The sequence below is a fragment of the Gymnoscopelus microlampas genome (genome assembly GCF_963454915.1).
Source record: "Gymnoscopelus microlampas genome assembly, chromosome: 4".
Taxonomy (NCBI): Eukaryota; Metazoa; Chordata; class Actinopteri; order Myctophiformes; family Myctophidae; genus Gymnoscopelus; species Gymnoscopelus microlampas.
In genome coordinates, this window is record NC_139941.1 from 55,960,129 (window position 1) to 55,983,338 (window position 23,210).

At 42.7% G+C, this 23,210-nt stretch overlaps 2 protein-coding genes across 2 annotated transcripts in view; one reads left to right on the top strand and one right to left on the bottom strand.

Annotated features, from left to right (window-relative positions):
- Window positions 1–1,286: 1,286 nt before the first annotated feature.
- On the top strand, window positions 1,287–17,401 carry naaladl1 (N-acetylated alpha-linked acidic dipeptidase like 1; the record flags this gene model as incomplete). Its single annotated transcript, XM_084055570.1, has 19 exons — window positions 1,287–1,492; window positions 2,691–2,863; window positions 3,412–3,539; window positions 5,253–5,372; window positions 5,914–6,106; window positions 7,001–7,094; window positions 7,198–7,302; window positions 8,446–8,531; window positions 9,022–9,141; window positions 9,456–9,541; window positions 10,564–10,627; window positions 10,718–10,785; window positions 10,903–10,994; window positions 11,513–11,606; window positions 12,030–12,111; window positions 12,237–12,410; window positions 12,773–12,860; window positions 14,721–14,813; window positions 17,224–17,401. The coding sequence occupies 19 exons, from the start codon at window positions 1,287–1,289 to the stop codon at window positions 17,399–17,401; spliced, it is 2,244 nt and encodes a 747-aa protein (XP_083911696.1).
- Window positions 17,402–21,805: 4,404 nt separating this feature from the next.
- The window catches only part of atosb (atos homolog b), a gene marked incomplete at its 5' end in the record, with an annotated part of 18,135 nt that continues 16,730 nt past the window's right edge, over window positions 21,806–23,210 (bottom strand). The window contains 1 exon segment of the mRNA XM_084054901.1: window positions 21,806–22,210. Within this exon segment, the coding sequence (XP_083911027.1) occupies window positions 22,057–22,210 (154 nt within the window). The 3' untranslated portion in view covers window positions 21,806–22,056.

Sequence of the window (23,210 nt, forward strand, 5' to 3'; positions counted from 1 at the left end):
CAGTAGGAGGAGGTTTATGGCCCTCAAGGTAATATGACAATAAAAGCGTTAAACCGTTAACTCCACATCACAGAGATCACTTGGTTGCAACATCACTGTTCACTGACAAAAACACCACAAAGGCTCACCTAGCAAGACCTTTGAGGCAGTTGGAGGAGTTTAAATGGCCTTATTTAGACAAGTGGAAAATGAGACACTACAGTAGCTAGTAGTAGCCGATAGCAGGATTCTCTGCTCAAATCTAGATTCAACGTCAGATTATCCCTAATCTGTTACAGATCATCCCTAATCTGTTACAGATCATATAGCCAAAGCTAAAATTTGAGGTGTAATCTGCTCTTTCACAGAAACAATGGCATTAATCAGAGTGGCTCTCATACACCGGATGTGTGCCACGGTGTTTTACCTGACTGAGCAATACAACAAATGTATAAGACAAAATAAAAACAAAAAAAAATACAGAAATAGAAGCCGCTTTAAAAGCGGATTGCATGTTTGCTGCTGATGATGATACACCTACAGCGGTGTAACTTCAAAGCCACCTGCCTTATCAAGAGGAGATAACAGTCAAGTGTTAAAACAATGTTCTATTCTCCTTTTGCAGGCGTGGCTCTTACTGACGCGTTATGATCAGTGTTGCCACGTCTGCTTATGATAAGCGACTCTGGGATTGTTTTCCTTGTAACGTCACTTTAAATATTGGTAGTTGTGGGGTTGCAGTTTTTGGGGGGGCTTGTTTTTAAAGTGTAGTTGCTTATTTAGGATTCATTCCTTGATGTTTAAGCCAGTGGTTCTCTAGCATTTTCATGTCAAGGACGCCCCAGATTAATATGTATTTTGGCTACAGACCCCCATTTGAAAAGAGTTTGTGCCAGGGACCCCCATACAAGATTTCTGTAGTTAAACAAATATTCCAAAAATGTGAGATTGTTTTGTCAAGAATATTGTTTTTTGAAAATAGCAGATCTACAAGTTCCATGTGTGTGTGTGTGTGTGTGTGTGTGTGTGTGTGTGTGTGTGTGTGTGTGTGTGTGTGTGTGTGTGTGTGTGTGTGTGTGTGTGTGTGTGTGTGTGTCATCAACACCTATAGTCGCTTTTCTTGTGGGCTTGTTTTCAAACACCTGGTTGGTTGGTTGGTTGGTTGCTCGTTTCTCTCGCAAAGATCTGGCAACGCTGGTGGTGATTGGTTGTACCTGTAAAAGAGACAATCAGTGTCAGACAGACAGACAGACAGACAGGTCATTCATAGAGAGGTCTGTGGGTAAAGGACAGGAAGCAGAGGCAGGATGCTGAAGAAGCTGTTTTTAGGGGTGGGGTTCGTGGGGTGCCTGGCGGTGGGCATCCTGCTGGGGCACTACGCCATCCAGAAGACGAGCCCCCCGTCCCCAGAGACCCCGGCCTGGGTGAAGGAGGTGGCCCGGGACGTGGACGAGGAGATGATCCGGGGCTTCCTGGAGGAGGTGGACACCCTGCAGATACAGGAGAACCTCAGGTGAGACTCGTCTCATTGGCTCCACTGATCCACTCGTCCAACCCAGATTTGGCTCAAAAACAAGGGGTTCAATTTGTTCTCCTGCCATGCCACAACAATGTGGAACGGCCTACCAACACAACCGTCATAGTAGAGGAGTGTAAATCCCTACTCTCCTTCAAAACCGCTCTAAAACAGCTCTTACAGGAGGCTGCAATTCGAAACTGGCCCTTGTAAAAGTCAACGCCTAGCAAGCCTTTAGCAAACTCTAATGACACTCACATAGTTATTGTACTGATTGCGTTGAGGACGCTAGCTGTCACTTTTCTTTGCATTGTGCCGATGGTACTGGTTGCCAGGTTTGCCACTTTTTAGTTTGTGAGGACACTGTAACATGGTGTTTTTGTGCATAGTGCAGGATAGTTGTGTATATGTGTATCCTGTTGTATACAGTTGTTCTTTATTATTTCTTTTGTATTGCTGTATACTTTCCTTGACTCTATTCTGGAACTCTGGAACTCTAACTGCTGTGCTGCCTCTGGGCGACTGAAATTCCCCTGTGGGATCAATGAAGATATCTATCTGTCTGTCTGTCTGTCTGTCTGTCTGTTCACCAACCCATGAATTGAGGGAAAGGGAAATCTGCTATTGTTGAAAATGTTCAACAATAGCAGATCTACGCGGCACAAAGTGATACAATATGGATAAAGGGGTGAACATGTATTAGCAACGTTTGCTGGGGACCCCCTGGAACCCCCTCAAGGACCACTGGTGGTCCCCGGACAACTGGTTGAGAACCACTGCCATAGAATACGGTATGGATGCTGGGGTTCAAGTGGTTAATATAATATACAACAAACTATACATATTATAGGCCTTTTGTTCTGGGCATGTCCCTTGTATTCCTCAGAAACCCCTGCTGGGTCCCTGGCAAAATATATCTCCAGATGAGGGGGGTCCGTGGACAAATACATATTAATGTGGGGGTCCTTGACATGAAAACATAAGGAACAACATTAGGAAACAAGCCCAAATAAGTAACTCCACTTTAGAAATAAACCCCCGAAAAATCGTAACCCACAACTACTACTGTATACCAATATTTGCAAGCGACTAGACAGAGAAACAAGCCCAAAGTGGCTTATAATAAGCGATCTTGGCAACACTGATGTGTGTGTGTATGTGCATGTGTATGTGTGTTCATGTTGTGTTGGGACAGAGAGCTGACCAAGACCCCCCACATGGCGACCACGGCCGGAGACGAGCGCACGGTCCAGTACCTGCTGAGCAGGTGGACGGACCCCCAGAGCGGGCTGGACCACGCCTGGAGAGAAGAGTACCTGGTCTACCTGTCCTTCCCTGACCCCGACACGCCCAATCGGGTCACTGTGGGTGAGACAACTAGCGCCACATCGCCACGTGTTGTGAGCTTGTAGATCGGCTATTTTTGAGGGGCAAAAAAATAGATTTTTTACACCACAACCCCTTTAATCAATCATCTTGAAAAATCTTAATATATTTTCAAACATTTTTAAAAACTAGATTGTCAGGCCGCTAGGCGGCCTTCACACCTAGTCCTATGTTGTGCTGATGAGAGCAATGGTCACAGAAGTATGGCCATTTGAAGTGTTAAACACGCATGCACTTGCAGCACCCAGGATCAATGTCACTGTACCTGTGCGACCTTTTGTTTGGGAGGTAGGGGCAAAAAAATGTAATATAGGAAGATACACCATCACAATTTCAGCAACTAGAGGCGACATGGTACACAGATCCTACAAATGGTCTCCTAAGTGGGCGCCGGCGTCTGACGGCAAATCTCGCGAACGGCCTATGTTTACCAATAGCACTTGCTAGATCCCGCGAGATTGTGTTGCTGGGACAGAGAAATGGCGATAATAAAGTTGATTTGACTCTCTGTTATGGTGTTGTTGTTCCAGTGAGTCCGTCCGGCGCTGTGCTGTACACGGCCAGAGAGAAGGAGAAAGGTTATGGACCAGATCCTGATCAGGACGACCCAGATGTCGTCCAGCCCTACGCAGCCTACAGCCCTGCAGGACACGCCCAGGTAACTATACCTATTATTATTATTGTGCCTCAAACGCCGAATAAATAATGGATCTTGATAAGAAAAAGGCTTTAGACTAGAGTAACAGTGTGTAGTTGTGTTGTCAACAGAATGTCTGAACTTCCTGTGAGGTGATGTGATGTCTGTCAGGTGACAGGTCATTACTTGACCACTTACTTGGCACTTACACTGCTCTATAGCTCCAAAGGTCCAAAACCAAACACCCCCTCAACGTCTTGTGTGTGTGTGTGTGTGTGTGTGTGTGTGTGTGTGTGTGTGTGTGTGTGTGTGTGTGTGTGTGTGTGTGTGTGTGTGTACCACTATGTACAGTGCAAGCCTCTGGTTAAAGATGGACAGGACAGAGAAAGTCAGTGTTGCCATTTCCGCTTAATATAAGAGACTTGGGCTTGTTTTTACTGTAAAGTTGCTTGTAAATATTGGTAGTTGTGGGTTGCGTTTTTTTTATGTTTTTATAGCCGATCTACAAGCTCAACGCTATATTGGAAATAGCCTAAGTATGTAGGTTTAAAGTGCTCATGTCGCTTCTTTTGGGCTTGTTTTCATAGACCCGGTTGCACTGACGACAGTGTACAAATATCTACCATAAATGTTGCAAAATTGAGAGCTTGTAGACTTGATTTGAGCATCAAACTCACTCATGTTTGGACCTGTAGCATGTAATCCACACATGTAATCTGAATGATTTGAAGTCACACAAACAGTGAAGTCACAGAAAAAATAGATCTACACACTCGCACACTCATGTAGATCGACATGCTTAATATGCATTTTAAAACTTTACATTTTGATTGTACTTTTACTCAAGTATATTTTGAAGTCCGACCTTTTACTTGTAACAGTATCTCTACATTGCAGTTTTGATACTTTTACTTTAAGTAAAGAAATGTAGTACTTTTCCACCACTGCTCAAGTCAAATCTACTTCACATAACCCTTGTAGGAGAATGCAATAATACAAAATAATGGATTTGTATTAAATACCTAGTTGTGTTTCTGTGTTGGTAGTGTAGCTGACCGCCCTCATTTCTCCAGTAAAAGATGTTTGTGACACCAAGAGTAGATTTCAAGGGTTTATTTCACCATGGTTTCTGACAAACAAACAAACATTCCAAAATTATCCACCGGCATTTTAACAATGAATAAACATAATGAACTAGTTGTTACATAATAGCAAAGTAAGTCAGTAATCAAGACATAGCAAACAAAGTAAATACAAATAAATGCAGAAACAAAGGCTAACATTGTTCATGGCTGCCTGGGCTGGAGGAGTAACTAATGAGGACTGAGTGAGGGCTTATATAGGGACACCCCCCCGGACTGTCACTGGTTAATGAGTCAAGTGGTGATGACAGACACCTGTGTGTCATTGACAATGATGAGTGAACTGTCCTTCAGAGGCTGCCACTAGACAACATAGAGCATAGAGGACATTCTCAACAGATTGTATTTTCAATGTTTAATTTAGTTTGTTTATTTAGCACATTGTTATAAAAAAAATCACACCCAGTGTGAAGTGGGCGGTGTGTGGTCATCACAACATGACTCACTTAAAAAAAAGGATAAATGACTTTTTTTTAAGTCCATACTGCTATTTATAGGGCTGCACATGTGTCATGTGTTTCGCTAGCCAGGTTTATGTGCTGCTTTCAGGGGAAGCTGGTTTATACTAACCAGGTTTATGTGCTGCTTTTAGGGGAAGCTGGTTTACGCTAACCAGGGCAAAGTCAGTGATTACCAGCGTCTGAACCAGACGATGGACCTGAGAGGAACCATCGCCATCACCAGATATGGAGGAGCGGGAAGAGCCGATAAAGTGGGTGGGCCAATCAAAACACATCACTGCCGTCCAATCAAAACACACCGCTGATGTCCAATCAAAACAAACCTTTTGTTTTAAAGCTATTAGTGAAAATAGCAAGCTCACCACGTATTGCAACGTCACTACAGTAGTGTGGTAGTGTTTACCTGCAGAAACACACTGCCCTCTCGCTGTATTTTGGTGTTTTCACTGTTTGTTTTGGTAGACGGGGAATAAGGCAAGACAGCAGTGTGTTTCTGCAAGTAAACACCACCACAGTACTATATAAAAAAATATATATATATCGTTTTGTTATGTAAACACAGGGCACAGTTACATAATGCCTTGAAGTTGTTAATTCATAATGCATTTTTTGTAAGACGCCAAATGTATCTTTTGGGTTCCACATACAGTAAATGTGTCTTTTTGATAACTTCTCTAAATATTTTTTTTTGTCGTGAGTGCTTGCCTCCGACACTTTTTTGTAAGACATCGAAGGTATCTTTTTGGTCTGAAGCTGAGAAGCCGATTCTTGTCCTTCATGTCTGTCCACCAGGCCATCAACGCGGCCCCCTACGGTGTGGGCGGGGTCCTGGTGTACACCGACCCTCTGGACATCAACGACGGCCTCATGTCCGACCTCAACCAGACCTACCCTTACTCCTGGTACATGCCCCCCTCCGGGGTAGAGCGAGGCTCCTTCTGCACCCAGTACGGAGACATGCTAACACCCTACCTGGCTGCCAGAGGTAGCTAACAACATGTCCAATATGTCCGATATATTATCCTATATGTCAAATACAGAGACATGCTCACTCCTTACCTGGTTGCCATGAGGTAGCTAACACAATGTCCAATATGTCCTGTTATGTCCATTAAGGAGCCATGCTCACACCTATATACCTGGCTGTCAGAGGTAGCTAACAACATGTCCAATATGTCCAATATATGAAGACATGAATGAAACTACATATCTCTGTTCTAAGCTAACGCAGAGCTTTGAAATGACAGTATGACTTTAACTCAAACTAGCTTTTATTCTTACATTATGTCCCCACTAATTAATGATTAAAGAGACAGTTCACCCAAAACATTCCTTTTTTCTATGGATTACTCACCCCATGGAGACTTGAATTCATGGATATTTTTTTGTTTTTGTCTCATTCCTAAGACAATATTTTGATGACCAGCGGACCGGTAGGCAGCGGTTCCGGTAGGAGATACAAAGGAGACTCTTTGTGTCTCCTACCGGAACCGCTGCTGGTCATCAAATTATTGGCTTAGAAATGAAACAAAAACAAAAAAAATATCCATGAATTCAAGTCTCCATGGGGTGAGTAATCCATAGGGGCTGAACTATCCCTTTAACAATGAATAGTGTATACTAATTAAAGGAGTAGTTCACCCAAAATAAGTCTTATTTTCTATCAATTACACACCCCATGAAGCCTTGAATTCATGGAGATATGTTTGTTTTTGTCGCATTCCTGAGCCAATAATTAGACTCCGCCGATGACAAAGTCATCAAAGTATTGGCTCAGGAATGCGACAAAAACAAAATAATCTCCATGAATTCAAGGCTTCGTAGTGGGGTGAACTTCTCCTTTAAGTTAATTAAGGCTGATCACAGGTCTGTTTTGCAGAGGACACCTACAGACTACCAGTGGAAAACATTACCGGGGTCCCGCCTATTCCAATCCAACCAATCGGATTTGAGGACGCCTTTGCTTTGATCTGGTACGTGTAGAGAAAGTCTTACTTCTTGGATTGGTAGGCTATAGGACCCCCCCCCCTCATGATTGGTTATTATTGAATTATCCTATGTGATTGGTTGTTGCAGTGCTTTGGGTGGAGTTCCGGCCCCCGCCGACTGGCAAGGAGCGTTCAACTGCACCTACAACCTCGGAGCTCCAGGATTCACTCCTACATCTCCCTACAACAACAGGTAGAGTAGAACTACATCTCCCTACAACAACAGGTAGAGTAGAACTACATCTCCCTACAACAACAGGTAGAGTAGAACTACATCTCCCTACAACAACAGGTAGAGTAGAACTACATCTCCCTACAACAACAGGTAGAGTAGAACTACATCTCCCTACAACGACAGGTAGAGTAGAACTACATCTCCCTACAACAACAGGTAGAGTAGAACTACATCTCCCTACAACAACAGGTAGAGTAGAACTACATCTCCCTACAACAACAGGTAGAGTAGAACTACATCTCCCTACAACGACAGGTAGAGTAGAACTACATCTCCCTACAACAACAGGTAGAGTAGAACTACATCTCCCTACAACAACAGGTAGAGTAGAACTACATCTCCCTACAACAACAGGTAGAGTAGAACTACATCTCCCTACAACAACAGGTAGAGTAGAACTACATCTCCCTACAACAACAGGTAGAGTAGAACTACATCTCCCTACAACAACAGGTAGCGTTGAACTACATCTCCCTACAACAACAGGTAGAGTAGAACTACATCTCCCTACAACAACAGGTAGAGTAGAACTACATCTCCCTACATCAACAGGTAGAGTAGAACTACATCTCCCTACATCAACAGTTTGAGTAGAACTACATCTCCCTACATCAACAGGTAGAGTAGAACTACATCTCCCTACATCAACAGGTAGATTAATTAATATTTGGGGTAAATGAAGAAAATACAATTTAATCAAATAAATGAAAAAAGTAATTGAAAAAACACGACCCCATCATGCATTAGAAGGACAATATCAGTCACCAGAACCAAAGAAGGGAGTTTTCAATGAATCTATCTCCATATATGGTTAAAATGGAGTTTGAAGTTACAATGGGTTGGTATACTGTAGGACTCCTACATATTTGATATTCATTTTATAAGACGCGTCCCCCTCCTACAGTAGGAGGGGGACGCGTCTTATAAAATGAATATCAAATATCTAAATACTGAATCAAGCAACTTAAAAACTGTCGAGGGTGAAACACAAAGGCATGAGTAGACATTAAAATGACCCCAGACATGTTTGAAAGTGAAATATCCCTTTAACTAAGAAGAAAAAACATAGTTTGTTGTGTGAATGTGAACCCTGTGCTCCAGTGATGTGAAACTGGACGTGTACAACCGTGGAGAACTGAAGAACTCCTCCAACGTGATGGGAGTGATCAGAGGGAGCGTGGAACCAGGTGAGTGATGTTTTGAAGAAAATGCTAAATGATGGACGGGGTTGGACAAGCCGGTGCTTATTTACGGGTCAAATTCAGGGTTAGGGTTTGACTTAGGGTAACATTTGGTTTAGGATTCGATTTAGGTTTAAAATGACAAATAGCCATCCAAATTTATAGTAATGTGAGTGTACTGTCTGTCTGTCTATTATAGTCGACTAAATCTACAGTTGATTTAGTCGACTAAATGTATGTTGGCGGTGCCTTGATGGCGTCGTAATGCCTGATTTTACACTTGGTTGCGTGCTGAAAATAGCAGATCTACAATTTCACAACGCGTCACGCTGCGACGCGTTGTGAGCTTGTAGATCTGTTATTTTCAGAGCGCAACACCCGAGCGCAACCGGACATAAAATGACTTGTCTTAGTTCTACTAGATCTCTTTATTTGTTGACGCAATTGTAAATAAATGTAGTCATCATAGCTTAGTTTTTTGCGTTTGTGTTCACAGACAGGTATGTGATCTATGGGAACCACAGGGACAGCTGGGTTCACGGTGCCATCGACCCCAGCAGTGGAACCTCTGTCATGTTGGAGCTGACCAGAGTGCTAGGGACCATGGTGAAACAGGGTGAGTGCTAGGGACCATGGTGAAACAGGGTGAGTGCTAGGGACCATGGTGAAACAGGGTGAGGCATAGTAGAAAAAAACGCAAAAACGCAAAAAAGGGTATTTATTAAACATAGTTTATCATATAATTAAATATTCAAATATTTTTTGACACATAATCAAATGTTTAATGGTCATGATTCACCAGGAGCCTGGATGGCTTTGGTTCCAGGCTTACAATAATTAATATAAATATTTTCAGAAATCTCTATGGGAAAACTGAATGGGTTTCTACAAGACCATGTGACTAAAGGTTTGTGGTTTCATGCGTTTTAGGAAAATGGAGACCTAGGAGATCCATCATCTTTGGAAGCTGGGGAGCAGAAGAGTTTGGTCTCATTGGCTCTGCAGAATACACTGAGGTGACGTTACAATGCTGCTTCTTCTTCTTCTTCTTCTTCTTCTTCTTCTTCTTCTTCTTCTTCTTCTTCTTCTTCTTCTTCTTCTTCTTCTTCTTCTTCTTCTTCTTCTTCTTCTTCTTCTTCTTCTTCTTCTTCTTCTTCTTCTTCTTCTTCTTCTTCTTCTTCTTCTTCTTCTTCTTCTTCTTCTTCTTCTTCTTCTTCTTCTTCTTCTTCTTCCCTCCATCTCACCCTGTCCTCTGCCTCCTCTTCTCTCACACCATGGGAGCTCCCTAGTAATTTCGTTGTGACAATTGTGTATGCATTTGTGTGCAATGACAAATAAAATAAAAAAAAAGCCTATTCTATTCTATTCCTATTCTATATACCATCTAACTTCATGTCCTCTTTCTCTACATCCATAAATCTCCTCTTTGGTCTTCCTCTAAGCCTCCTGCCTGGCAGCTCCAACCTCAGCATCCTTCTACCGATAATATACTGACTATCCCTCCTCTGTTCATGTCCAAACCATGTCAGTATGGCCTCTCTGGCATATTCAAAACATCATGTTCTCGTTCCTGAACCTATCCATCCTTGTTACTCCCAGAGAGAACTCTAAACAGTGTGGAACATTCTGACAGTCTCATAGTCTAGCCTCTTTCTCAATATTGTCTCGATGCAAGCCTGGTCACGACCTAATGCAGAGAGTGTCTATTGGGGGCGGGACTTCCGTATGTACTTCCCTCGGAAACTGTTTCCAGTGCATAATGCAGGCCTTGTTGACAAGATTAGGAAGAGATTAAAGTAAACACGCTTTTGGCTTTTTAATGATTTGATCCACGTTGCCGTTTTTAGTGCTGTTGGTCTTTATTGATGGCAATAAAATGACCCTGTTCCTACATAACGTACACAAAGTCATACACACAGGTTACGTAGACAAAACACGACTAAAATTAATGTTACACTGTGTGGGTTTATTCTACTATAATACTCTTTAAGAAGTACCTGCCAGTCAGTCATATGTACCTTCACTGTTCCCTCTCCAGCAATATTATGCCAAACTCAGCGAGCGCACCGTAGCGTACATCAACGTGGACATATCAGTGTTTGGTAAGAACCTACTGATGATCACTTCCTGTTTCATACATTATTAATGAGCCTAATTAAAAAAGCACTGACCCACAATGCTTTGCTCTTCAGCCAATGCCACGCTCAGAGCCTCGGCTATGCCGTCAACACAGAGCCTCATCTTCACCGCCGCTAAACAGGTGAGAGGTCAGAGGTCAAAGCAACACACTAAAAAGGTCATGTGTTGTGTGTTCTATATAATGTAAGTCATAGATGTGTTGTGTGTTCTATATAATGTAGATGTGTTGTGTGTTCAGGTTCAAGCTCCTGGACCAGACTCTGCTTCCATCTATGACAACTGGATCAAGGTGAACAACAGAAGCAGTCCAACACATGGAACCATCCCCAGGTACTGACTGTTAGTCAGGGGAGCTCAGAGCTCTCACCTTTCTAAATGTACCCTTCAACTTATTGTGTATGCCATATTATAGTAATAGTTGAGATTAGGCCTTAAATGTCAAATGTTCCAGTTCAACAAGCATGTTCAATTCATGTATACTTTACTTTATTTCAGACCATTTTTCCAAAGCATACATTCTCAGGTGCCCACTCTTCTGGTTACCAAGGAGTTTAACTAGTCATATTTGCATACTACTACTACTACTACTACTACTACTACTAATAATAATAATAATAATAATAATAATAATAATAATAATAATAATAATAATAACCAAACAAAACAACAAACAAATATTTGCCATCAGCCTGAGAGAATAGGTGTCTTTTCAAGGCAGCCTTAAAAGAGTCCAGTGTTGGAGCATAGAGGCTGATCTCCATTGGGAGAGAGTTCCACAGGGTGGGGGCTGAAGCTGTTTTGCCCTCCTGCTCATGGCAGCCATATTGTTCTGTTCACTGTTTGACCAGAATGGGCGTTCTGAGCGGAGCGGGCAGTGACTACGCTGCCTTCGTCCATTACCTGGGCATCACCTCCATGGACATCGCTTACACATACGACCGGGTAAGATCAGTGACGGTGTGTTGAAGAGGTAGCTCACCAAAAAGAGTATTATGACATATTTGTTTTGTTTTTGTTCCATTCCTGAGACAATCATTTGATGACTGGCGGGATCTCAGATGACCCGGTCATCAAATGATTGTCTCCGGAATGTGACAAAAACTAAACAAATCTCCATGAATTCAAGACTTCATGGGGTGTGTAAAATATAAATAGAATATAAGTAATTTTTTGGGTAAACTACTCCTTTAAATAGTTTCATTTAGAGGTTACTGTGTGTCTGCAGCTATACTAGTCCAGAATGCGGCTGCTCGCCTCCTCGACATCTCTTTTGAAGCTTTCCACGCTGTCTTATCAAAATAAAAGTAAAAAATGAGTTTGTTTAAACAAAATTACTCTCATTATACAGAACTTTGTTTTACACAGACAAAAACGAAGGCTCGAATTTACCCTGCGTACCACACGGCGTACGACACCTTCGACTATGCCTCGAGGTTCATCGACCCCGGTGAGGAGGAGGAGCACGACTTTTACTGTTGTTACACATTTTACTGTCTGGAGTTCAACTTCCCTGCTATACGTTCTTTTCACGACTGTTTGTTTGTTTGTTTGTTTGTTTGTTTGTTTTGGCAGGGTTCGTCAGTCACCAGGCCGTCACCAGGACAGCAGGGAACGTCCTGATACGATTGGCCGACAGTCTGGTGCTGCCGCTCAACTGCAGCGACTACGCCGAGAGTCTGGAGGCTTACCTCGATAAAGCTCTGGAGCTCTACCAGACCCAGCTGTCTGGAAACAGCATCTCTATGGGTATGTAGAGGGTGTCTATAGGGGCTGGACTTATGTCGTATGTAGGCTACTTCCCTGGAAACTGTCTCTTTTTCAACAAATCACAACAGAATAGGTTTCGCCTAGCGTGGTCTCGGGCGGTCTCTGTACACAGTCTCTGTGAAATGTGACAGTCTGTGACAGTCTCTGCCAGTCTCTGATAGTAGAGTCAGATAGGACAGGTGTAGGCAACCTTAGGCACAGGGGAGGGTGATCCCTGTCACACTGGTATAAGCGTATGAGAGAGGTTTTTTATTTTAAAATTAAATATTCAAAAAAGGTTTAGTCATTTACACATTCACCTGTGCTATGAGTGTCCAGTCATTCCGGATGTTTCCTTTCAGAGCCTCTAAAGAGAGCAGTGGTCTTGTTCCGCTCTGCAGCCAAAGGTTTGGACCAGCTGATACAAAGTTCTGATCTGGCAAACGAAACGTGAGAACACACACACGCACGCACAAGCACACACACACACACACACACACACACACACACACACACACACACACACACACACACACACACACACACACACACACACACACACACACACACACACACACACACACACACACACACACACACACATTTCAATTTCTTTATTTGAGTCCACATTTATAAAATACATTACAGGGCACACTTGAAAACAACATGTGTCTCAGTGCTTCAATCCAAACAAGTTCAGAATATAAACAACAAATGCACATGAACTTATTCACAGTTAAAGGAGAATTCCGGTCATTTTAAGTGTTATGTTTGATGTGTGTCAAATCACTTACCAACGTAGAAATGAAAATCGCGTTACTCGAAAGATCCCCCTGTCAACCCCCACCGTTGCCATGATACTCCTATCGTGGATAGCCCAAATTCGCCTATTTTAACAAATGTAAAGTCTGTTTTTTTCTCCTAGTACTCATTGTGGAGTCCCATGATAACGTAACAGGCGCTAAAACTCCCGACAAGCTAACGGCTAATAACAGAACGAGCTAACGCTGGGGCTGCTTATCTCTCTGCATGGCAGCCCCATGTTGCCAGGTCGGGAGAGAAACCAGCAACCAGCATTAGCTCGTTCTGTTATTAGCCGTTAGCTTGTCGGGAGTTTTAGCGCCTGTTACATTATCATGGGACTCAACAATGAATACTAGAAGCAAAAAAACAGACTTTGCATTTGTTAAAATAGGCGAATTTGGGCTATCCACGATAGGAGTATCATGCCAACGGTGGGGGTTGACAGGGGGATCTGTCGAGTAACGCGATTTTCATTTCTACGTTGGTAAGTGATTTGACACACATCAAACATAACACTTAAAATGACCGGAATTCTCCTTTAACATTAGTCATACACTTCAGTCTGCCATATTACCAACACCGGAGAAAGATTATGGGTACAGGAAGCATCTTCTCCTCCAAATAGATCGACTGCCTATAATGGAGGAGATTGAGCAATATGTTGCAAGCTGCTTTGCCTTACACTTGGACAACCCCATAATCCTCAAGCCCCTGACCACCAGCCTGTGGACATGGCCCAAGCTGCCAAATATAAAAACAATGAGCTGGCACTTGTAGCCTAGATGTATAATGGCTTGTACTAATGGCTGGTATTTTACTTGGTTAGTAAGGAAAGCTTCCTCTAAACTTGAATCAAAAGTACAGCCAACTTCCAGTAGGAAAATCTCTGCTGTTCTCATCAATCACAATGACATCCGGTGTATCTGCACTGCAGTTATATTTGCAAATACATGGGGGTCATCGCATTGAAACATTTCTGGTTTCACACAAGAATGTTTGTAACACACCCACACACACACACACACACACACACACACACACACACACACACACACACACGTACAGTATAAGCACGCACGCACACACACACGTGTACGCACAAGCACGCATTTTAAGAATATTCCATGCAGACGTGTATGCACAAGCGCGCGCACACAAGCATGCAGGTGTTGGGGAGCATTACATTACATGTAGTTGAACTACATTTTGCTGTAGCTTGCTGGTAGTTCAACTGCATTCATAGTAATGTTTTCGTAGTTCAACTACTCAAGCTACAAACTACAATTTTTGGCAATAACATGAAATGTATAGTATTTTTATTTGACCATTATTACGGAGTTCTTGTACCAGAACCCGTTTTTAAAGACAACTGATAAGCACATCTAGATAAACGCAGGTGTGTGTGTGTGTGTGTGTGTGTGTGTGTGTGTGTGTGTGTGTGTGTGTGTGTGTGTGTGTGTGTGTGTGTGTGTGTGTGTGTGTGTGTGTGTGTGTGCGTGTCCTCAGACCATTGAAGGTGCGTAGAATCAACGACCAGCTCATGCTGTTGGACCGCTCCTTCTTGGATCCTGTGGCGTTCCCACACAAATACGCATTCAGGTGAACATTAACTTATATTTACATACATGTGAACATCAACAGTCACTGTTAGTTCATTATCTTTACTGTCGGGCAGAAACCTCTTATCTCCATATTATAACTGTGTGTGTTTTTTAATAAATGAACACCTTACTTGATCATACTACAGCATCACACAAAAGCATCAAAAGTAGCAGATCAACAAGCTCGAAACTCGACACAACGCCTTTGGAGCTTGCAGGTCTGCTTTGTGAGCTTGTAGATCTACTTTTGCAAGTTTTTTATTTGAATCCTGAAAAGTAACACCTTTGGACTTATGAGGTTTCCACCGGACAGAGACGATATGACACCATGTTTGTCAACTCGGCCTGTGTCTGTGTCTCAGAGGAGGGCTGTGGACCGTTCAGAAACCCACCTACAAGTGCACCTGATTCGGATGCTATCGGTGCATTGAATGGGACATTATCACGTTTTATCAAACCATTGAACGGGCGAAGTAGGAGACATACTGACCTACCTGACATGTATCAGACCATTCATTGAGTGTTATCAAGACATACTGACCTACCGACGGAGATGACTTATATAGAGTTAGGTTTCGGTTTGGGACATGACGGAGACGTGCAGTCTCAAGCGAACTGGAGCCACGTGAAGCACCACCGAGCGAGCTAAAGCGAGCGAGTTGCCGTGCCGAACGCTGCGACGTTCGAGCCTACTCACCCAGTGTTTGGGTCCAGACCGGTCTGCAGAAGACGCATGATAATGTGAGTTCACGCGACCGGGATGATTTACCAGGCTATTTATAACCAATAACACCCTTAATCTTGCTCATGTAGGTTAATCGAATAATCAAGAAGCAGGTTTTTTTATATCAACGAATCGACACACGTTTATAATCCACTAAATTGATTAGTCTGATTACGCACTTATCCATGTATTATTCAGCACTTCGTTGTACAATGGGTGAATGTAAATGCACAATCTATGTAAAGAGCTTTGGATAAAAGCGCTATATAAATGCACCATTTACCTTTTTACCATTTACTCAGTGCCGTTCGAGTTATGTACCGATAGAGTTATGTACAGATAGAGTTATGTACAGATAGAGTTATGTACCGATAGAGTTATGTACCGATAGAGTTATGTACCTATAGAGTTATGTACCGATAGAGTTATGTACAGATAGAGTTATGTACCGATAGAGTTATGTACCGATAGAGTTATGTACAGATAGAGTTATGTACAGATAGAGTTATGTACAGATAGAGTTATGTACCGATAGAGTTAGAGTTATGTACCGATAGAGTTATGTACCGATAGAGTTATGTACAGATAGTTATGTACCGATAGAGTTATGTACAGATAGAGTTATGTACAGATAGAGTTATGTACAGATAGAGTTATGTACCGATAGAGTTATGTACCGATAGAGTTATGTACCGATAGAGTTATGTACAGATAGAGTTATGTACCGATAGAGTTATGTACCTATAGAGTTATGTACCTATAGAGTTATGTACCGATAGAGTTATGTACAGATAGAGTTATGTACAGATAGAGTTATGTACAGATAGAGTTATGTACCGATAGAGTTATGTACAGATAGAGTTATGTACAGATAGAGTTATGTACCGATAGAGTTATGTACCTATAGAGTTATGTACCGATAGAGTTATGTACAGATAGAGTTATGTACCGATAGAGTTATGTACCGATAGAGTTATGTACAGATAGAGTTATGTACCGATAGAGTTATGTACAGATAGAGTTATGTACCGATAGAGTTATGTACCTATAGAGTTATGTACCGATAGAGTTATGTACAGATAGAGTTATGTACAGATAGAGTTATGTACAGATAGAGTTTACCGATAGAGTTATGTACAGATAGAGTTATGTGTACCGATAGAGTTATGTACCTGTACATAACTCTATCGGTACACATAACTCTATCTGTACATAACTCTATCGGTAAACTCTATCTGTACATAACTCTATCGGTACACATAACTCTAGAGTTATGTGTACCGATAGAGTTATGTACAGATAGAGTTTACCGATAGAGTTATGTACCGATAGGCACAGTATGGTAAACCATGTTGTGGGGACAGCTCTGCCTCCGAGTAGGTCAGTAGCTCCTGATTACGCCCAATGAATGGTCTGATAAATGGCGGGTAGGTCAGTATGTCGCCTACTCGCCTATCCAATGGTCTGATAAAACGTGGTAATGTCCCATTCAAAGCATTGATAGCATTCAAAGCCATTCACCAGTGACAGTTTACTTCTGTTATAACATGATGTGTTGTGTGACATTTCACCCACTGCTTTACACCCACAATGTGACAATAACATTGATTCTGATTCTTGTGTGACCTGTCATATTGGGTGTCCTGTCAAATTGTGTGACCTGTCATACTGTGGGTGTGTCCAGACATGTGCTGTGGGCGTCCAGCTCCGCGGGTCAGCCCACCTTCCCGGGTTTGGCCGACGCCTTCGTCTCCGCCCAGTCCTCAGGACTGTCCACCGATTGGCTGGAGGTCCACCGCCACGTGTCCATCCTGAGCCAGGCCATAGAGGGCGCCGCACACACCCTGCTGGACGTGATTTAGGAGGCAACACACCGCTCAACACTCACTTAGACTTATAGCTGTACGAAGGAAAATGGCAGATCTACAAGCCCACAAGGGTCACACCACCATGTGTTGTGAGCGGTGGTGTAAATTAACTAAGTACCTTTACTCAAGTACTGTACTTAAGTACATTCTTTTGTTCATTTTAATTTTACTCGAGTATTTCCAATTTGCACTACTTTTACTTTTCCACTACATCTCACATACTCCACTACAATTATTTGAAAACTTCAGCTACTAGTTACTATATTTTAAAACATACATTAACCACTTTAGCCCTACGTAGTGTGACAACATACACATGAATTAGGGAGGTGTTTTTGAATAAATAAATACAAAAGTTTTGTAGTTATGATATATAGATATAGAGTGTTTGTTCAGTAACAGGGCTCTCCTCGTCTCTACAGCTCTTTAGTAAACTATATTGTATCCAAAAGACCGCAATAGAAACGAGCTGTTTTTGTATTTGATCCTATATGCATAATGTTCAATTGTTCATGTATATTAATATGCATTTCTGCCATTTAACCCATTGAGACCTGAAGCCGATTCTACTTGTCTCCTAAATCTCAACAGTATTCTCAAAAACGTATGTTTCTATATCAGTGGTGCTCAATCTTTTTCATGTCAAGGACCCCCAAAATTATATGTATTTGGCCGCGGACCCCCATCAAAATGTGTTGTTCCAGGGACCCCCCAGAAGCAAAGATTTGAGTTAAAAATGTTCGCTTTAAAAATATATATATTCAAAGACTTACACACATTTTCACGAATTTTCAAAAATAGCAGATCTACAAGCTCATAGCGCGGCACTCGGTGCCGCGCTATGAGCTTGTATATCTGCTATTTTTGAATAGCCCAAAGTGTAAAATAATGCTTTTTTAGCTCAAATCTAAAAATGACACAGTTCCAGGTCTTAATGGGTTAAAACATCAATCAAGCTGTAAATCAATCAGGAGAGAGAACTCCACAAAGATCACTTGTAAACTTCACTTTTATTCAGTAGAAAGCGCAGGGAGATACTATTTTAATCTGTATTTTGCACAATATAAATTAAATAACATGACTAGATGACGTGTTGGATGTAATTATGTGATAGATTTTGTAATATAGTGAGCATATGTCATAGCCCATAACCTAAGGCCTGAACGTTTGTGATGAAGCCAATCTCTGCATGTGAATAAAATGTTTACATCATTATTTTTAAATAAAACATATTTGCAAGAAACTGAAACTTTATCTTCGATTTTATCTATCTATCTATCTATCTATCTATCTATCTATCTATCTATCTATCTATCTATCTATCTATCTATCGATCTATCTGTTGGGAGGTGTATTGCACTCTGATACATTATAACTATGTGAAAATGGCCACCGATCGGATTAAAATGCTTTTTATTGAACAATACGGAAGATACGGGTACTTCTGAGAGCCCGTACATGATTGTAACATCTGTGGCCATGAGGTCAGCACTTTATATTAGAAAGTGAACGTTTATGTAGATGTACGGGCCATAAATGGAGAAAGTTCATCCATGACGGTCGTGACAGACGACCGTCGTGTGAACCATGGCTGCTTTGCCACCAGATGGCGTGCTTTCCTCACCTCCATAAAGAGCCTACTGCTGCAATAGTCAGTGGAAGAAGTACTCACATGTTTTACTTACAGCAAGTAAAAGTATGAATACCATATAATGAAGAAATACTCTGTTGCAAGTAAAAGTCTGGTATTCAACATTTACTTGAGTAAAAGTGCAAAAGTATTGGCATCAAAATATACTAGTCTTGTGTCTAAAGTGTAGTTGCGTATCTGAGCTTGTTGTCTAGTATTGTATAAATCAGTGGCTCTCACACATCTTAGTGAGAACTTCACCACTGTGCCACCAGAGCGCCCCTAATGTTCTCAAACATACACCCTGTGTATTTGTTCACGGACCCCATCTGAAAGTGATTTTGTGCCACCAGCCCCCCCCCCCCCTCCCACAGGATTTGTTTTGTAAAAATGTTTTAAGAATATTCCAAATAATTCTCTTTTTTTTCAAAGTTTTTTTGAAAATAACCGATCTACAAGCTCACAACGTGTCGCCACATTGTGCTCACAATGCAGCAACACATTGTACAAGAACTCTACTTCTGTGAGTTCTATTTTCCGCACACACACACACAGACAGACTCACACGCGCGCACACACACACACACACACACACACACACTGACAAACCCATTTGTATTTTCCTCACCAGTCACAGAGTTTTATTCTTTAAATATACATAGACTTTTGTTTTCCATATTAAATACCCCCCTGCCTCCCCCTACCCCCCCCCCACCCCCCCACACACACACACACACACACACACACACACACACACGCCTCCTCTCCCGGAGAGAAAGCACATCCAGCAGAAATAACACTCTACTTTGTGCAGCATATTGCTTATTAAGACATTTGCGAAAAGAAGAAAAGAAAAAATACTACAGCCTGTTTTTTTCCACTTTTTTTCTCTCTCTCTCTTTCTCTCTCTCTCTCTCTCTCTCTCTCTGTCTCTTTCTCTGTCTCTCTCTCTCTCTCTCTGTCTCTTTCTCTGTCTCTCTCTCTCTCTCTCTGTCTCTCTTTCTTCTGTCCGTTTTGAACGAAAGAAGATGAAGAAGGAAACAAACATTAACATCCCACACAGTGTCCCTCAGTCTGGCTACATCAAAGAAAATACCCCCCCCCCCCCCCCCCTCTGCCCCCATATCTGTCCCCGGGAAGGATACAAGAAGAGTGGGTACTAAGAAAGAGTGGTAAAATCGATGTAAAATTGACTAAATGTTAAAAATAAGTCTTAAGTAATGTAAAGTATACATGATGTGAACATGCACGGTGCCTCATTATCAGACCTAGATCAGTGGTTTTCAACCAGTGGTCCGGGGACCACCAGTGGTCCTTGAGGGGGTTCCAGGGGGTCCCCAGCCAAATTAATAGTTAGGAACCAAATTGACCCTTATGTGCCTGTAACTCTGAGAGTGTACAAATGGAACCAAATGGACCCTAACGGGTCCATTTGGTTCCATTTGTACACTCTCAGAGTTAAATGAACACTAATCATGATGATACAGTGTAGATTGGGACCCCCAAGAAATCAAAATGGTTGAGTCCCTGGCATATCCTTTCAAATGGGGGGTCCGTGGGCAGTGTGAATCTGGGGGTCCTTGACACGAAAAAGGTTGAAAACCACTGGCCTAGATGTACCTTCAACTTCTTGTTTATGGCCCAAATGATGGAAATACAGGTTTTGTAGCAATGGTAGAAATACTAGGCCTTATTTTCCAAATATTTTATCATTTTGGACGAAATGGCCAATTTTACATCGAGGTGTCCACTCTTCCTTAGTGGTATCCTCTTCCTGTTACCCCGGGGGGGAGGGGGGGGGGACCACAGTATAGTCGCCCTGTCGTTGAGTTTGAGTTGGGGGGTGGGAGGGGTTTCACCGGGGCATCCACATCCACAGACCACTTCAGTGGAGTATTGTCCTGAGTTTTGTCCAATCAGGGTAGAGGGTGGCTGTCCTCACAGAACACCGTTTGATCTGGCCTGGCAGCGCCAGTCTTCCATGTGTTGCTATGGTAAAGACTCCTCTCTACCAGAGACTCCTCCTCTTCCCAGCAGCCCTACAGCATGGTGCTCCTCTTCCCAGCAGCCCTACAGCATGGTGCTCCTCTTCCCAGCAGCCCTACAGCACGGTGCTCCTCTTCCCAGCAGCCCTACAGCATGGTGCTCCTCTTCCCAGTGTGTGTTTTGGGGTTCAGCCTCCTGGACGCTTCAAGGTGGAAACAGTTCAACTTTTTGTTGGAGAGGAGCGTTCATTTGATCCTCATGGCTGGATGTTTGTGACAATCCTATATGCTTCCACCGGGTTAGGGTTCACTAGTGTTTCTGTCTGTCTGTCTGTCTGTCTGTCTGTCTGTCTGTCTGTGTGTCTGTGTGTCTGTCTGTCTGTCTGTCTGTCTGTCTGTCTGTCTGTCTGTCTGTCTGTCTGTCTGTCTGTGTGCGTGTCTGTCTGTCTGTCTGTCTGTCTGTCTGTGTGTGTCTGTCTGTCTGTCTGTCTGTCTGTCTGTCTGTCTGTGTCTGTCTGTGTCTGTCTGTCTGTCTCCTTTCCGCTGCATAGTGAAGGACCATGGGTCCCCGTCCCCCCTCCTCCTCCTCCTCATCCTACAGGTGTGTGCCGTCACCGTGCCACTGTGGGGGGTCTTGCAGGCTTGTGATTGGTCCAGCAGCCCCCAGGAGGCGTGGCTTAGCAGGCAGAGTGAAGGACAAAGTGGACAACGGCACTAAGAGGAAAACCTGGCTGTTCATTTAGTCACAAGGCATGCATGTTAACACTGTTCTACAAGTGTTCTTGTGTGTGTGTGTGTGTGTGTGTGTGTGTGTGTGTGTGTGTGTGTGTGTGTGTGTGTGTGTGTGTGTGTGTGTGTGTGTGTGTGTGTGTGTGCGTGCGTGTGTGTGTGTGATTGTGTACAAGTCTTTTCAAGTTTGCGTCCATAGCAACAGTTTCTCTCTCGTCCGTCTGTTGTGCCCGTCCCACGGTGGGTGGGGGGTGGGTGGAGTTGTGGGAGGGGTGAGGGCGGGGTCAGGTGCGGGGGGGGTGGAGTCAGACTCGGGGGGAGTATTTGGGGTTTCTTGGCACCTCGGTGAAGGATTTGAGCTCGTAAGGGATCCCGTTGTCCACCTCGATGGACTTGCGGGAGAATAGCAGCCTGATATCGTTGTGCAAGTAGATCTTTCCAGATTTGGAACTCTGGAATCTGAGAAGGACAAACGATGAAGAGGACAGTTTAGACAAAAGACTTTCTCTTGAACGAACGCAGCCAGAAGAAATAAAAGACATGAACCCATTAAAACCGGGAACCACTTTAACCATTATTTTATACTTTTGGCTATTCAAAAATAGCAGATCTACAAGCTCAGATCGGAGTTAAAAATGTTCGCTTTAAAACATATATTCAAAGATTTGCACACATTTTCCACTATTTAAAAAAAAAATGCAGATCTACACGCTCTTATCTACAATCAGATGATCTAGCAGATCTATGAACTTATATATCTGCTATTTTTGAATAGCCAAAGAAATCTTAAAATGACACAGATGCATTACCAGGTCTTCATTGACAGATCAGATGGTTTCTACAAAGTCATACAAGCTCACGTGTTGTACTGTGACACGTTTTGGTTGAAGATCTGCTTTATTTTGTTTGGTGCCAGAAATCTCGCCGTAGAGCTGTGCGGCGCTGTTTAAGCTGTAGACTCCACGACGAGCAATCCATGTGAAACAAAGCATGCGTGCATTTTGCACGATGGTCCTGGCTAACGCCTGGAACGATAACATCTTTACCACGGGTCACAATGGCGGAGCGATCGCGCATACAAAATGAGTCGTTTTCCCCAACGTAAAAAGTTTCGGAGTTATAGGGGTTTTAGAGAAGGAGATAGAACGGAAGCTGTTGGGATGCCATGTTTTTGGCACAGTGATCTATAAGGCCCTTCCTTCTCAGGGTCTTTGAACAGCAGGCAGCCAGTGTTGCCAGATTCTGCGAGAGAAATAAGAAGCCAGGTCTATGAAAACAAGCCCGAAACAAGCGCCAAATTATCCCAAAAGTCGCTTTTAAAAGCAGACATGGCAACAAAGCCATGAAAGCGTAAGTAAAATGACTGAAACTCCGTCTTGTTGTTACCATAGATATGGATTGTATACAGTCACTACATCGCGGCAGACAGTGGTGAGTGACATTGTTTATAAGAAAACTA